The 18,100-nt window shown below is 36.0% G+C and overlaps 1 protein-coding gene across 1 annotated transcript; it reads right to left on the reverse strand.

Annotated features, from left to right (window-relative positions):
• Nucleotides 1–15,854: 15,854 nt before the first annotated feature.
• On the reverse strand, nt 15,855–16,349 carry LOC107919392 (uncharacterized). The gene has a single exon (XM_016848864.1). The coding sequence runs from the start codon at nt 16,347–16,349 to the stop codon at nt 15,855–15,857; it is 495 nt and encodes a 164-aa protein (XP_016704353.1).
• Nucleotides 16,350–18,100: the final 1,751 nt, after the last annotated feature.

Here is an 18,100-nt window from a genome sequence, read left to right on the forward strand (position 1 = left end):
TAAGAATAAAGTTTAAAATAAGTCTAATTTGTATTGAAATTAAGCATAGAATCCTCCCAGAGTTTGACAATAATTCCAGAATCTGATTTCTCCACAAAAGTAAATAATAAGAACGAAAAAAAATCTAAAACCTAAGAAAAGGGAGTAACTAAAGACTAAATCTAAAGAGAAAATTATACAATATGAACAGTGTTTATAAAATGTGCTAAATGAGTCTATTTATATACTTTAGGGCGGTTGTTGTTTTTAATCCTAGGTCAGCTGTCGTCCTCGTGCTTATCATTTGATTGTGCAAACCAAAACACCCTTGGCTTGTACTTATTTCCTGTACAGAGGTGATGTTGCGACACAGCATATCCTATGTCACAACATTGAGGGCAGTATGCTTAACTGCAGGGTGTCTTCAATGGTATGTCATGACATCCTGAGGCAATGTCGTGACATTGAAGGTAGTCTTGGAATTCTTTAATTCTTCTCCCTATGTTGTGAAATCAAATGCTCTGTATTGCAACCTAACGACTAGTATCGATTTAGTACACCTTCTAATGGTCTCTTTAGGCCTCATTCATCCCCTAATGTCAATAAAGTACTCAAATTACATATTTTTATTAAATTTAACTAAACTTACTTAACTAAAATGTTTATTTTCAAGCTGCTAAAGTGTGAAAACTAGTTAAATCTGCTACACCGAATTACGAGACATCAACAAGTTAATTTTAGCAACAGTAATGGGGGCCATAGTGGTAATGGAAAACCAAAAAATCAAAAGATAAAACCTGACAAGTCTTGGTAAAAGAAGAAAGGGTTATTAAAATACTTCCTTTGTGAAGGTTCGTATATGGTGAGGGACTGTTCAAAGAGATTCATGTTTTCTACTATGAGTAGGATGAAGAGCCAGAAAAAGCAAAAATGAGGCTTGGTTCGATATTGCTTGGGGTCAAAGCTAAGAAGGGAAAAAAGAGTGAAAAAAACCAGTAAAGTGCTTTTTATGCTATTGTCCGCATTGGATGCGAGGTTGTTTAGAGAGATCCAAGACTTTTGTGATCAATGAAGAAGTGGAAGTGAAGCCAGAGAGTGAGGTGTTGAAGCTTAGTTCAATGATACTCAATTTTGTGAAAGTGAAGAGGGATCAAATGCAGAAAGGGTTGATGTATGTGGAAATAAACATCTTAGGTCAGAAGAAGAGTACTCTTATTGATACGGGGGCATCATACATGTTTATATAAAAAATATGTAAACTTGATCTTTCAGTTAGTGAATCAACTAAGAAGATCAAGAATGTTAATCCCCAAGAGGTCACAACTATGGGAGTAGAACAATGAGTTGAGCTACAGATCGATCAATGGAAAGGAAAAGAAGACTTCGTGGTAATTCACTTGCATGATTAGGAATTTTTTTGCTTAAATTTCATTGACAAGATTAATGCTCTTTTGGTTCCTTTTGTCTATTGTATATGCATTATAGATACTTGAAAACAATAATGTGTTGTACCGGTGAGTCAAGACATGCGGAGTGGAATTAATGTATTTTTGACAATCCAAGTAACTAAGGACATTCATAAGGAAAAGAACATTGATTCGGTATATTAGAGTGTGTGATAAAGATCCCCTTAGGAATACTAGAGGGGCTACAAACTGATAGGAAGCTTGTTGAGTTACTAGTGGGACTAACACCTAAGAGAAAGGTGGGTTGTGTATTGGAATTTGAGGGAGAACTGGCTATGCAAACTAGGAAGATGGGACAAGTAAATGCAACTAGTGAGGCACATCTCAAACACTTCGGCACTATTTTTAATTCTGACTTGTTGGCTTGGCAAGGACATAGGGACCTTTTAGAATTCTGAAAGAGGTAAGCCAAGGGGCTTACAAACCAGAGTTAGCGAGAATACTCAAGGTTAAATTGATGTTCAATGTGTTGGGAAATGTGCACATATTGTATTAAACATGTAATTATTTTCTATGTATTTGAATGATGAATAAATAAATAAAATTAATTTCACATTTCACTATTATGTATTTTGTGTTTCTATCTTTCATGTTTTGCATGCATAGCGAAATTCTGACAAGCAAATATTAGCTCATTGATTGTCTAAGTTCAAATTGATGATATGTGGCGTTGTAAGAGCATTTACATTGCGAGAAACACAACTTACTTTAGTAGATAATATAAATGAATCCGTAATCCTATAAAAGAATCAAAGTGAACATTTGCTTCAAATACTTAGAAGGATTATTATGCCGTCTACAATTCCAATTGTGGAGATGGCTAGTCTTGGATATCGGAGCAGTTGACTCCATGGGTAGAGACATAGATGTATTCTTTAGAATAATTACACATTGGACTGGACCCAAGATGAATTAATTTTAAATTCATTTGTGAATTAATTCACTTGTGATGTTCATGGTGTAATTTACCTCAATCCTGAGTTAGTCACTAACCTTGTGTGTGTAACTCATGTGCTTAGATATAAGTGGAGGATTATTCTCTAAAGATGATCGAGCCCATAGCCGGTATATTGGGTACATGACTTATTAACCTGTCGCAATTCGTTGTAGCAGGTTAAACCATTTTTCTTACTTAAGGAGCTCGTATAAAAAAAATTAGTTATGCTTTTAATTAGTTTCGATCTTTAGTGAATAAATAATAAAAAGTGTAATTTGAGTTACTTATATTACCTTAAGGGCCAAAATAGGCCTAAAGGAAGGTTAACGTATTCAGTAAATGTGCAGGACATCATTCGAAGGCATAGGAAGATGAGATTGGACGTAATGTTGCAACACAGAGTGCCAAAGTTGCAACATAGTGAGCATAACACTTAAAATGAGCAAACTGCCTTCATTGTTGCGACATAAACATAGTGTGTCGTGGCACAACCCTATAATCCAACCTAAGTTTGCAAACTGTCACAAGACACTACCTTGACATGGGGAATTAATGAGCCAAGGAGTTTTGTCAGCACAACAAACTTTAATGCAAAAATGTTAGCTGAATTAGGTGAATAAACAACAGCCAACCCTAAGCCTATAAAGAGACGACTTTAAACACTTTATAAATAATTTTTATTCAAGTTTAAGTTTACGACTTCATTTAGAGTTAGTTTTTAGTTTTCTTTATTTTATTTTGTACTTAGGTTTATTTTGTACGGCTATAAATAAACATACTATGCATGATGGGGTGTCACACAGCCATCAATTTTTTGAGAATAGGCTAAACATTAGCTCTGATAGTAACTTGTAACATGCCAAACCCAATCCCTTACAAGGATCCAAATAAGATGTGTCACTACGAAGAAATCATATTGTTTCAAATAAACCTTTAATAAAATATGGAAAAAATAGTATAAGCAAAATGATGTATAGAATTTCAGTAAGGTATTATATCAACCCAAAATAAAATACTTTTAAATCATTTCATAAAATTTAATGAAACTTAATTAAATCATAATTCTTCAACATGATTCTTAAGTACATTTTGATTTCAAAATACAATCAGACATCACCCCATCATCATGCAGAATACAAATAAACAGGCGTAGCCCTTCAGAAAGTCTTCCTTCAACAGTAGGGCTGAGAAGGAAAATGGAAATAGGGTAAGTTCAAAAGAACTTAGTAAGTTCCATAAGAAAGTGTATCTATAGTTACTAATACTTCCAGCAGACCCTTTGAAAGATTCAAATACAATCACATAGTTCGTCAGATGGTGAGTACCATACATAGATAGACTATACACTGGTTTACTTTTTCTTTGGCGTATACAATAGGCCCACATGACCATTTAGACAAACCTTCTTGAAATTATCCATGTACCCAGATCTGTAGTCAGATTTATATCATTCATTCCATTCGTATTCCTTTGGTTTGTATCCTTTGTCATGATTTACTAGTCTGGTTTGCAGCATATATTTGCCTTACTAGAGGCTACACAACCATTTTCATGTATTGCAATCTGCCAGTTCAATGTAAATTCCATTAAATGCTTGACCATGAACATATTAATTTAACATCATTTTCATGAACCAGTCTATAAACCAGACATCATCTTTTCTTTACCCTCAACATTTCTCAAGCATACTTTTCTAGCTCAACAATCAACCATAGCATTGTGTCTTGTCAACCAATCTAACCCAAAAATTTCACCAAACTCATGAAAACTTAACAACAACAAATCTGCCAGAAATGTATGCTCGCCAAAAACTAATGGACAATCTCTTATAAACTTATTCACCACAGTACTCTAACCCAAGGGATTTATTCCTAGCACATTCATTTCATAAGATCCTAAATCAAGATTTAGACCCATTATAACCTTAGTACAAATATATGAATGAGTAGACCCTGGATCAATCAAAGCATAAATACTATTTCCTAGAAAAGAAAATTTACCAATTATTACTTCAAGTAGATCAAAATCCTCCTTAACTTTCATCACAAAAGCTCTTGCTAGTACTCCAAAACTTAGGTTACTAAAAGTTTTCCTCTGTGCTCCTTGTACGAAACTAGATTTATTTTCCATTCCATATCTACTCTCATGTAGAACCTTTTGAGGACTTCTGACTGATTGTTTAGTATTTACTTCAATCTTAGATGGACAACCCTTAAACCATATGATCTCTGGACCCACATCCAAAACATGCCCCTAAATGCTTCATGCATTCACAACCATGATTCCTATTCACTTTTCATCATTCTAAAACCACTAGAACTTGCCATAGAAGCAGCTGATCTACTAAATCCTTCATGTTGGAAACTTGTGCTCTGTGATTCTTCTCTCAAAGATGAAAAAGTTTGATATTTAGGCTTCTTAAAACATGTTGGTGATAGAGGACATGACCGACCTCTCTTTATTCTTTCCTTTTTAAAATTCTTGCTTCTATCTCTAATGATCGATTCCATCTTATAGACTTTTGTTGTCATTACTGCAAGAATTTTACATTCAGTCGCTGCTAACAATGCAGGAATCTCATCCCTTAGTCCCCATTCAAATATATCACATATTTCTTTTTCAGTCTGACACATGTTTTTGCAAAGCAACTAATTTTGAGAAATTCCCTCTCATATTCCAAAACTGTCATTCTCCCTTGCATCAGATACAAAAAATCCTTCTTCATCCATTCAACATACATTTGATTAACATATTTTTCTCTAAAAATTTCTAGATAGAAGTCCCAACCAATAATTTGTTCATGAGTCACACTAACCAAGGCTTCCACCATTGGTAAACTTCTCCTTCTAACAACAATTTAGTACATCGAAGGCTATCTTCAGAAGTACATTTTAGCTCTTTTATTACCGTTCACAGACGAGATAACAACTGCTCAACCACAGTGGAATCATATCAATAGTTACTAATACCTCAATAAGATCCTTTCAAAGATTCAAACACAATCACATAGTTCACTAGATGGCGAGTACAACACACCGATTTACTTTTCCTTTGGCATATGCAACACGCCCACAAGACCGTTTAGACAAACCTTCTTCATGCTATCCATGTAACTAGATCAATAGTCAGATTTATATAATTCATTCCATTCATATTCCTTTGGTTTTTATCCTTTGTCGTGATTTGCCAATCTGGTTTGAAGCATATATTTGCCCTACTAGAGGCTACACAACTATTTTCGTGTATCACAACCTGCCAATTCAATGAACATTTCGTTGAAGGCATAGCCATGAATATATTGCTTTATCATTATTTCCATGAATCAGTCTATATCGTTCTTGTTAGAAGCAGAAGGTTGTGGCTTAAGCATGAAGAATAGTTCTTATATTTTAACACAGACATAAGAAACTTAGATTGACAACTTTAAACACCCATTTTTCATACATACATAACACCTTTACAGGGTATAAGTACTTAGCTTACATGAAATATAAAACAAGAATATTACACACATGGAAGTAAGAAAGACCTCACCAAAAATATGGAAGTCTAGATGGCAGGACTTTTGCCTTTTTCACTCAGACCTTCTGTAACTTATTGAGCTAAAATATGGATAATTAAACTTATTAGATCATTAAAATATTGAATCCAAACATGCATGCAAGAAAAATTAGCACATAACCTAGAATCAGGAACTTCCCTTCCTCATATAAAATTTCAATACTTATGCATACAGAACTATCAGTATGTATTGAAAACAAAAAAGAAATCTACGCTTGCTGAAGGTGAAGTTTATAAATAAAGCAATTCCTTCTACCGTGTATCCCTGATTAATGTAACCTCAGATGCTTCAATTTTTTATTCGAGTATTGAGCGAAAGGTTACACCTATGGGTCTGTATTGTGGGTCAACCCTATTACACTAGTACCAAAAGGCGTCATAAAGGAAGAGGCACTACGCCTAGGAATCAACAACATGAAAAAATTGTTATTAATGATTCCCTTTCTTTATTTGGACCAGAACTAAGAGAAATGGTTGGGACAACAAACATCACTATGAAAATAACATAGGGTTTATCAATATTTTCTAGAGAGATAAAAATAAATGTGGGATTTGGCTAAGTACAGTGAACCCAACTTCAGAAAGATTTCTAGGCTTAAGCTTTTTAAACAGAGTGTAGAGAAAATCAATAAGAAGATGAATGTAAAGAAAACACAAAGTTTATTGGTGAAGACACTGATACCCTTATATTCTTAAACACAGATACAAGGTTTAGTGGAAGAATCAAATTATTCCACTAACACCCTTGATTCTCGTGATTAAGTGTACTTATCATACTTTAAGTCTTATCAACTACAGTATTATAGTTCCATTCTAACCAGTTCTCACTGGACTAACTAAATAGTTTTACTAAAATAATAAACAAATCTAATAAAGTACAAATTTAATAACTTCACCAAAATATTTGGGCTGGCATATACCCAACAGAAGAATCATCCAAGCCACATGTCTCATTAAAACACAAAATTCACCAATTGACGCATATACGTAATCCTATACTTAGTTATAACTAATACTTTACTTACCCAAAACTACACTTAGTACAATAAAAAATAACCAGATATAGAAACTTGTCCGAGTGAGCTATTATAGGACGTGGGAGTACTTAACTTCTATGTAGGGTTTCTTAGCGAATCAGTTGGTTGGGATAAGAAGAACATAAAACCACTAGGCCTGACAACCCTAGGAAGTTATCTAGGTGGGAATGAACTCAAAAATGATATTGCTTATCCGTGAACACCTTAACCCAATCTGATATGGACTGTAAGGTCGAGAGAAAAGTGGTTCCTACTGACTCATTAGTTTAGTGAAAGATCGAGACACCCTGCTAGGTTAATGACTAGTTGATTGAATAAAACCCGAAATATGAGTTAGTTATGACCACAGAAGTGAGTTATTCTTTCGTCCTTAGAATTGATAAAGTCTCCAAATTAGTTCTTCATCTTTATTCTTATCATTTTAATTATTTTCATACAATATGATTATTCTTCACCTTAGGTTATGTTTTAATATAGTTTAATTAAATTACTAATTCGATCTGTTAACGTAGAGATTAGAATCAGTTTTGTAACCTCCCAAACTTGGCCTAGACGTTAAGGCTGAATTATGGAGATCACATCGGTCGCCTATGCGACACAACTACCTTATCGTATATTGAAAGCGTTAAGTACTCTTTATTTTAGGAAAAGCCACAGTTTATCTTTGTTATTTTTGGGAAAACATATATTAATAAAATCTACCATTCTTCGGTCATATTATTAGTTCTTGTGTTGTTTGGAAAATAGTTAACTCAACGTTCCTATCAAAACTTTTATTTTCTTTTATCGCAGCAAAAAATTTGGTATTAGTTAATTAATTGGTTAAGCTTGATATCATGCTTTGGCCAATTTCAAATAATCCTATAAAAAACCAATCTATATGTCAAGAATACATGCATGAAAATCCCAAGCAAAAAAAAAAAAAACCAACCACAATTCAAATAGAATTACAGTCCAAAAATCGAATAAATTTAATTAAAACTCAAATAAAATAAAAAGAATGTCTGAAGTCCGTTGTATGCCCGTATGCCATGTCCAATCCTAGTCACGTTCGTTATCTGAGAAGGTTGAAACTATGGGGTGATCTAACTAGCTCAGTGTGAGTCAAATCAATGAGAACATTTAGGTATACTTGCTAATACCATTCATATCATAAGTAAAATCATTTATAAATTTCATGGACATACCACCATACAATGTAATGCAGAAATACTTCCATTTAACATAAAATGTGATATAATTGTTGTTCTCCTCATTAATCTTGGTGCAGTGAACTGACAACATATATGCGGTCTTAATATGCCACGATTACTCCACAGAATTCCTCCATTAACCACAATATCTCACCCCATGCACATGCAATATGTCATACTAATTTCAATCAAATGTATGTTTCATACATTTTCATTTAGTAGCATAATATATATGCCATTACTATACTGTGCACTTATCAAGCATTCAATTTCACCATCAACACGGTGACATTTTATCATACCATCATTCATTAGCACTTTAGGAAAATATTTCTAGTGCATGTATAGCAATCTTTCACATTAATATTTATTTCCACATTAATACATTCTATACATACAACCAATCATACATTACATTAACAAATCATTCATATCAATACCAATAAATCAACCATTCAATCAATCATGCAACTTTGCAAACATGTCATTTAGTTAAGGCTAGTAACGTACCTGATTTAGCTATTTTAAAACATTCACTTAGTCATTTAACTAAGCCCAACCAGCAATCTTAATAAAAATTTATAACATTCAAAATGTTATTAAAAAAAATCAAATTATCAAGTTAGGAACCACACCTTCTTTTCACACTACTGCAGCACTACTTGCAAAGCATACGATTTCTCCTTAAAACCTTAAATCGAACCTAAATTAAAATAAATAGGAATTTATTGAGTTAGGTCACTTTCAAAACCAATCGTAAGACATACCCATAATAATTTAATCAAATCAACATGTCCATAAAAATTCCCAATCCAAAGTAACTAAGTTACTTGCACTGATTTAACACGAAACATACGCGCGAACATCTAAAGGCTTCATTGTTGGTTTAGGGCATTTAAGTAAGCAAATAACACAATTAAATAATTAAAAATCAATAGCTATTCAATCATTAAAAAACTTAAACCAATAAATTAAAAATTTCCCCAACAATTAAGTCAAAACTACGTACTAACCCACAACCAACCTCACTTACACTTCTCAAATTGTTAGATCTGATTTATTGAATGATCAAGATTGAGTTTTCCTAAGTCACACATGATTAGAGGATAATTAGGAAGGGTTTACCAGGCCAATACCAGATGGGAAAATTAAAGAAAACAACAGCCCCCTTTTGTGCCTCTAGGAGCGGTGCACCACCACCAAGGGTAGTAAATCGAGACTAATTTGAAAGCCAATAAAAATTAGTTTTGAAGGTCGAAAAATTACCCATAAAAACAATAAAAATCACCCTAATTCCATATTTTAAAATCTGAGTTTTTTTCTTGAAATATTCATCAAGAAAACGAATGAAAAATGACACTACAATTTCTAGAAGGAATGGACGGCAATGGAGCTTATTGGGCAGCAATGGAGATCTTTCTTGGGGGTTAAAGATTTATAGTTTAAGGTTGGAAAAATATGGAAAAATGGAAGCAAGAAGAATAGGAGAATGGTGCAAGAACCCGTTACAAAAGAAATGAAAAAGGGATGGTGGATCATGGTGGTTTGGGCGGTGGCACACAAGGAAAAAGAAAAAAAATAAAGAGAAAAGAGGAGAGAAAGAGGGAAGGGCAACTAGGGTGAAAAGAAAATGACTAAAGGCTGAAAAAAATAAATAAAATTGATATTTATAACTAGGTTTACTAGGTAGGGCCGGCACAAAAATAGGGAGAAGGAAACTTTTAGCTATTTCCAAGGGAAGGGATTCGAACTTGGGACCTGGATCTAATTTTCATGCTTCTTTATTTCCTTTTAACAACTAGGCTATTTACTCATCTTTGAAACAATTTCTCAAAAATTTTAAGCTACATTTTGGGACGTTCCAAGTTTAGTCTCGCCTCCCTTAGGTACGATCCTCGAAGTACTCTAATACTTCATTGTGGAAATATATATTACAATTTGACCCGTATACTTTTGGAAACCACCTAACGATTATATTTGGTTGTAGGATTTACACTGTAGACATTAGTACGTCTGGAGGCAGTCACTTGTGTATGGAATGACTTTACTAATAACAATGGAATTCATAGCTCGATTAAAGAGTGTTAACACTATTTTTTTGTGAAAATAGGGTCGACTTGGATTTTGAAAACAAAAATGAACATGGGAGTCGCCACCAATCTTTTTTGTTGAGATGTGATCGGGTCACCTCTAAAAGTGGTTGTTTTTAATAAATAATTTGATTTTATTAAAACAATGATTTTGGGTCTACGAAATTCGGGAAAACGGGTTCAGGAGTCAGTTACGTACGAGGTTGGATTAGCACCCTCATAACGCCTAAAAATTGGTACCTAGTTGATTAATTAGTGTCTTAGTGTCGAAGATTGAAAACTTTAAAAAGATTTAAAATACGATCTTTTATTGAAATGTTGAAAAGTTTGGGAAAGAAGGCACATTTCACGTTAATCGAGAAAGAGAATTATATCCAGTAAGTTAGGACACAATGTCTTGAATTCCAGATGCGCGAAAGAATGCCAAAAATTTACTTATTTAAAAGATATTTAGCTATCTTGGATTAAAAAAAGGGATCGTGCCTAGTAAGTTAGGACATGACCTTTTCTTAATTCCCGAGATCGTTTAAAACTTGAGTTTGAAAAGATTCGTATATTTAGATTTATTGTTAAAATTGAAACCCAGTAAGTTAGGGTACGACTTCCTCGAATCTAAACACGAAATTTTGCTTATTCAAAGTCATAATTTACAAAGGATATTTTGCTATTTAGGTTTAACGAGGAAATCGTAACCCCGTAAGTTAGGGTACGATATCTCGAATCACCGAAACGTGAAAATATTACCTTATGAGATTTTATTTGAAATTTTAAAAGGATATTCTACTATTTAGATCTAACGAGAAAACCGAAACCCAGTAAGTTATGGTACAATTTCTAGAATTTCCCAGAATGCATAATATGGCCTTATTTTTAAAGAATTTTCCTTCTTGAATTTTGGTAAAATCAATGTGATATTTAAAAAAATACACTTAGTCACGTATAACATGTAGCTAAATTTAAAACTCATGTTTTTTAAACGATGATGCGACATAAATTGCTAGCAATAAAGATATAATATGCGTATTAGAATAATAATGATGACAATAATATAAAATACTAATAATAATAAGAAAACCAACATTAATAACAACGATAATAAAAGCACGAAATGCACCACAAATTAAAAAAACAAATAAGAAAAAAATACGATATAAATAAGTAAATAAGTAAAATAAAGTAGAAAAAAAAATAAAAAAGGTATAAAGAGTCCAAATTAAAATAAAAGTGCAAGTACAAAAAGGATTAAATTGATTACCAAATAAAATTTCGGGATGAGCAATTGAAATAACAAAAATGGAGTAACGGGCTAATTCGCAACACGCTGAATTTACCAGGGAGTGAAAGGAAAACTGCCCCAGGCCCCTTTTACGCAGCGTTACAATGCGAATGACCACATATGATCAAAGGACCGGATTGAAACAAACACAGAATTTGTGGCCCAAATCAAAAAAACAAAAAGAGTCAGATTGCACTACGGCGCAAGATGGAGGGACCACGCGTGCAATTTACCCATTCACCACAGAAACCCGCGGATCCTGTGGGCTGCGGGTCGGGTCACGGGTCGGCCTCCCCAAAACGATGTCGTTTTGGCATCTGGGGAGGCTTGTTGAAACGGTACCGTTTCTTGCCTCTTTAAAAGCCAATTTTTTAAAAAAAAACTCATTTTCAAACCCCCTTTCTTTAAAAAATAGAGAGAACTCTCTCAAATGCTCCCCCATATCTGGCAACGGCCACCGCCGATGAACGGCTACTCTGCCGTCGTGGCCAACGGTCGACGACGAAAAAGATGGGCTTTTTAGCCCTGGCTCAATGACCTGAAGGCATAGCCTTCTTAGCCCAAGAAAGAGAGCTGAAAGAGGAGACTCCTCGCACCGTCCTTTAAATCTGACTCCGACGACGGAGAGACCCCGACGATGCGGCCAAGGGGCATTTCCGGTAAGTATTCCTTCCTTTTTATTTTTATTATTTATTAAAATAGATTTGTAAAAAAATAAAATAAAAAATAAAAGGAGAAAGGAAAAAAATAAAAAAAAATCCAGATCTCAACCTTTTAAAACTGTTGTTAACTTTTGATTTTCTGATGTGCGTAAAAAATTACAAAGAGATACTGTGGCTTTTTTATAGCCAAATTACAAACGTTTCATCTCTGTTTCATTTGTCGTTTTCTATTTGTTTTTTTTGATTTTTTCTTTTTGCATGTTGTTTTTTTTCTATTTGGTCTTTTTTGCTGCGTGTTGCGTTAGTTTTGCAGGTGTCAGGTGCTGGATGGCCGGTGATTGGTGAGCGGTAGTGGTGTGCAGCGATGGGCATGCACCGGAGGCTGCGGCGCTGGAGGCTGACCCTGGCTAGGGTTTTTTCTTTTGCTGAAATTTTTTAAAAAATGTGGGCTGGTTATTTTGGGCTTAAGGTTAATGTGATTTGGGCTAGACTTTGGGTTTTAGTCTATTTGGGTTTGGGTTATTTTATTTGTAATGGGCTGTTAACTCTTTTGGTTTAATTTGGGCCCCGGGCAAAATGAGTTATTACAGCTGCCCCTCTTTGCTTGTTGTCGTGTAACGAGAATGCAGCAAAGACTTTTAATAATGATCTATTTTGCCCGGTCTTGCCAAATCTTGACTTCTTGGTGCTCCTCTTCCTCAGGTGGCCTCCTTCAGTCCACTGTGTCTTTTTGCTTCGATTCACCCCACTACAACTTCAGAGAGATACGACTGGTATTTTCAATCTACTCCACTGCAACTTCAGGGAGATAAGACTTGTCATGGTAAAGTTAACCCGACCTACTGCAACTTCAGAGGTATAGGATTCATCATTTTAATCAGCTCCATTGCAGTTTCAGGGAGATAGGATTAATAGCTTCAATCTGCTTCGCTGCAACTTCAGGGAGATAGGATTGGTATCTTCAACCTGCTCCACTGAAACTCCAGGGAGATAAGGCTTGATGCGATTTGCTCTACTGCAACTTCAGAGAGATAAGATTCATGGTTTTAATCTGCTTTACTGCAACTTCATGGAGATAGGATTGGTTTCTTCTGTCTGCTCCACTGTAACTTCAGGGAGATAAGACTGGATGCGATCTGCTCTACTGCAACTTTAGAGAGATAAGATCTGCAGTTTTGACTGCCTCTCTGCAACTTCAGGAACTTCATGGGGATGGGATTTGTGGCTTAAATCTGCTTCCCTAATACCTTGGGAATATAAGATTCACCGTCTTTGATCTGCTCCACTACTGCTTAGGGAGACAGGATCTTTAATCTTTAACCTACTCCACTGCAAACTCAGAGAGGCGAGGCTGATGTTTTCGATCCGCTTCACTGCCAATACAGGAAGACAAGACCTGCTATCTTCAGTCTGTCCCGTTGCAAACTCAAGGAGGCAAGGCTGGTGTCTTCAATCTACTTCACTGCTAATACAGGAAGACAAGATCTGCCATCTTCAGTCTGTTCCTACTGCAAACTTAGAGAGGCGAGGCTGGTGTCTTCGATCTGCTTCGCTGCAAACTCAGGAAGACAAGATCTGCTATCTTCGATCTACTTCATTGCCAATACAGGAAGATAAGATCTGTTGTTTTTAGTTTGCTCCGCTGCAAACTCAGGGAGGTCAGGCTTGATATGATGACTTCAATCCATCCCACTGCAACTTCAGGGGTATGGGTAACTTCATTGATCTGCTCTTTGGGAACATAACCTGTAAAATCCATTTCATAGACCTATTTATGCCTAGTTTTTAGGATGTCATGATTAGAATGAATTAAATGCTCCTAACTAGATTTGTATGCATGATATTTGCATGAATGTAGAATGTTATTTTTCGAGAATGATCCCTTTTTAATGTTTGGGTTGTCATTCCTCATTGTTCATCAAGGTTTTATCACTGATGCCTTCTTGTTCAGCTAGTATTTTTGACAGAAAAACCAAAGAAATAGTCACAATTTAGACTATTATTTCTCCAATACTTCTAACCCTAAAGTTGGTTGGTTCTAAACAATAACCCTATTTCAGGTCCTTGTACTATTTAGAAGCTTTCAAAGTAATATGCAAAACTTCTTTTGCTTGAATATTGTCAGTCCATTAATCATTATTCCAATGAAAAATGCTTGAAAAAGATTATCAAAGTGGACAAGACGAAGTTTCGTTAAGAGCAAAGCTTGAAATGAATGAATTAATCAAGATAGCGAATTTTGCTAGAATACAAGAATGAGAATAAACTAATTAATATGGCGTATTTTTTCAAAATACAAAACCAATAAAATAGGTGCCCCAGATATTATAGCATGAGCTTCTCTACCCAAACTTATTGAGGACCCTTTTGAACTTGATATGTGTCTAGAAGTTCTGGAAGATTTTGTCGATGCCCCGCAATGTAGCATCCCTCCTTCTTGTCAATTTGGAGAGGGCAAGACTACCAAATGCCTCAACTTTGATCAAAAAATTTGAATTTCCCATTCCTGAGTTTTCAATTCAAAACTCATTTGGTCTCAATGCGCCCTTTGCGGGTTTTCGCCCTGGCCTCTCCTTTTTTTTTAGGTGAAGTACTTCTTCACTAAATCCAAATTCACAGGATTAGGATGGCATTTTCCATCCATCTCAGTCAAAATTAACGCTCCTCCAGAAAAGGTCCTTCCCAGTTTGGCATCCACTTTCCTCTGAAGTCTTTTTGTATGGGAAGGATCTTCTTTAGTACCAAACCCCTTTCATGGAATTTCCTAAGATGAACTTTCTTATTGTAAGCTCGTATCATTCGTTTCTGGTACATTTGACCATGATTGATAGCTCTTAACATCTTTTCTTCAATCAAGTTCAGCTGATCATACCGAGATTGGATCCATTCTGCTTCATCTAGTTTCAATTCTGATAAAACTCGGAGGGAAGGAATCTCAACTTCGATGGGCAAAACCATCTCCATTCCATAGACCAAAGAGAAAGGAGTTGCCCGGTAGAGGTTCTAACAGACGTTCGATAAGCATAAAGGGCAAACGGTAACTTCTCATGCCAATCTTTATAAGTCTCTGTCATTTTCCCCACAATCTTCTTGATGTTCTTATTAGCTGCTTCCACTGCGCCATTCATTTAAGGGCTATATGACGATGCGTTGTGGTGCTTGATCTTGAATTGATTGTAGACCTCCGCTATTGTACTGTTATTTAAATTCAAAGCGTTGTCAAATATAATCCTTTCTGGCATCCCATACTGACATATGATCTCTCTTTTTAAGAATTTACTAATTGCCGACTTTGTGACGTTGGCATAACAGGTAGCCTCTACCCACTTGGTGAAGTAGTCGATGACTATGAAGATGAACCGATGCCCATTCGAAGCCTTTGGTGAGATTGGCCTAATTACATCCATGCCCCACATTGAGAATGGCCATGGAGAAGTCATAACATGGAGAGGTGAAGGAGGCACATGTATCTTGTCTCCGTAAATCTGGCACTTATGGCATTTCTTAGCATACTTGATGCAGTCTCCTTCCATGGTGAACCAATAATATCCAAATCTCATGATCTGCCTGGCCATTGTGAAACCATTAGCGTGTGTTCCACAGACACCATCGTGGATCTCTTCTAAGATTTGCTTAGCCTCAATAGCATCCACTCATCTTAGAAGCACCTGATCCTTTCCTCTTTTGTATAGGATTTCTTTATCTAAGACGTAGTCACTAGCCAACCTCCTCAATGTTCTCTTGTCATTCTCAGTTGCTTGGTCTGGGTATTCACGATTTTTTACGTATCGCAATATGTCTTGATACCAAGGGTGGTCGTCTTTTTCTTCTTCTTCGTCAATGTTACAACAGTGGGCTGGAGCCTCATAACTGCTTATTTGGATAGGCTTCACATCTTCTTGTTTATTTACTTTGACCATGGAAACCAATGTAGCCAAAGCGTCGGCCATCTGATTCTCATCTCGTGGGAGATAACTGAAGGTGATGTTGTCAAACTCCTCAATTAATTCCAGGACTAGCTTTCGATAGCTAATCAACTTAAGGTCTCTTGTTTCCCACTCACCTTTGAGCTGATAAATCACTAATGCAGAATCCCTATATACCTCAAGTACCTTGACTTTGCGTTCAATAGCCGCACGAATTCCCATGATACATGTTTCATACTCTGCCATGTTATTTGTGCAATCGAAATCTAGTTTGCTAGTGAATGGATAATGATCACCGTCTGAAGATACCAAGATTGCCCCGATCCCGTTACCCACAGTATTTGAGGCTCCGTCAAAGTTCAATTTCCAAGCATTGCTTTCTTGTGTGTTTACTTCAGCAGTTGCCACATACATTCAATCCTCATTTGGGAAATTGAAGTTCAAAGGCTCATAATCTTCCAGGGTCTACTAGCTAGAAAATCTGCTATTGCGCTCCCTTTTATGGCCTTTTGATTCACATAGGCTATGTCAAATTCAGATAGTAGAATTTGCCATCGGGTCATCCTTCCGTTTAGAGTGGTTGACTCCATCATGTATTTCAGAGGGTCCAATTTTGAGATTAACCAAGTCGTATGGTATAACATGTATTGCCTCAACCTCCGAGTGGTCCAAAACAAGGTGCAACACAATTTTTCAATCGGCGAATATCTCGTTTTGCATTCAGTGAACTTCTTGCTGAGATAGTAGATTGCTCTTTCTTTTTGTCCTAACTCATCATGTTGGCGAAGTATGCATCCCATAGAATTTTTGAAGACTACCATGTATAGTATCAGTGGCTTATTTGGGCAAGGTGGCATCAGCACTGGGGCGTTGGACAGGTAATACTTGATTTTTTTGAAAGTTTTCTGGCACTCCTCATCCCATACACCTGGATTGTGTTTCTTAAGGAGACGAAAAATAGAGTCACATTTCTCAGTTAACTGTGAAATAAACCGAGCGATGTAATTTAGTCTTCCCAGAAAACCTCAAACTTCTTTCTGAGTACTTGGCGGAGGTAATTCTTGTATGGCTTTGACTTTGTTTGGGTCAATCTCAATTCCCCTTTCGCTGACTAAGAATCCTAGCAACTTTCCCGATCTAGCCCTGAAAGTGCATTTGGCTGGGTTAAGCTTTAGCTGGAATTTCCTTAACCTTAGGAATAGTTTCCTCAGGACTTGCACATGTTCCCCCTCTGTTCTAGACTTTGCGATCATGTCGTCAACATAGACTTCTATCTCTTTATGCATCATATCATCGAACAAGGTTACCATGGCTCTCTGATATGTCCCTCCCACATTTTTTAGTCTAAACGGCATCACTTTGTAGCAAAATGTCTCCCACATCGTTACGAAGGTGGTTTTCCATGTCTGGAGGATGCATCCTAATTTGGTTGTACCCGGAGAAACCATCCATAAAGGAGAATAGTGAGTATCCGGCTGTGTTGTCCACTAAGGTATCGATATGGGGCAATGGGAAATTGTCCTTGGGACTGGCTCTGTTCAAATCTCTATAGTCCACACACATTCTCACTTTCCCATCTTTCTTAGGAACAGGGACTATATTGCTACCCATTCTGAATACTTGACCACCTGTAAGAACCCAACATCAAACTGCTTCTTAACTTCTTCTTTTATTTTTAGCAGGACATCAGGCCTCATCCCTCGGAGCTTTTGCTGGACTGGTTTGCATTCTTCCTTTATAAGAAGTCGGTGTACCACGATATCCATACTTAACTCGGGCCTGTCTTGATAGGACCATGCAAAGACATCCCTAAACTCATGTAGCAACTCAATGAGATCTCGTTTCGTATCTTTGTCAATGCAAGCTCCAATTTTCACCTCTTTTCCCTCTCCTAAGCTCACGACTTCTACTGACTCCTTATAAGGTAAGATTTGCTTCTTTTCTTGCTACACCATCCTTAACAAATCAGGAGA

This window comes from Gossypium hirsutum, chromosome D13 (genome assembly GCF_007990345.1).
Source record: "Gossypium hirsutum isolate 1008001.06 chromosome D13, Gossypium_hirsutum_v2.1, whole genome shotgun sequence".
Classification (NCBI taxonomy): Eukaryota; Viridiplantae; Streptophyta; class Magnoliopsida; order Malvales; family Malvaceae; genus Gossypium; species Gossypium hirsutum.

Bases quoted from the DNA above. Each gene is read 5' to 3' on its own strand.
- LOC107919392 (XM_016848864.1), bottom strand. From the start codon at position 16,349: ATGGGAATTCGTGCGGCTATTGAACGCAAAGTCAAGGTACTTGAGGTA.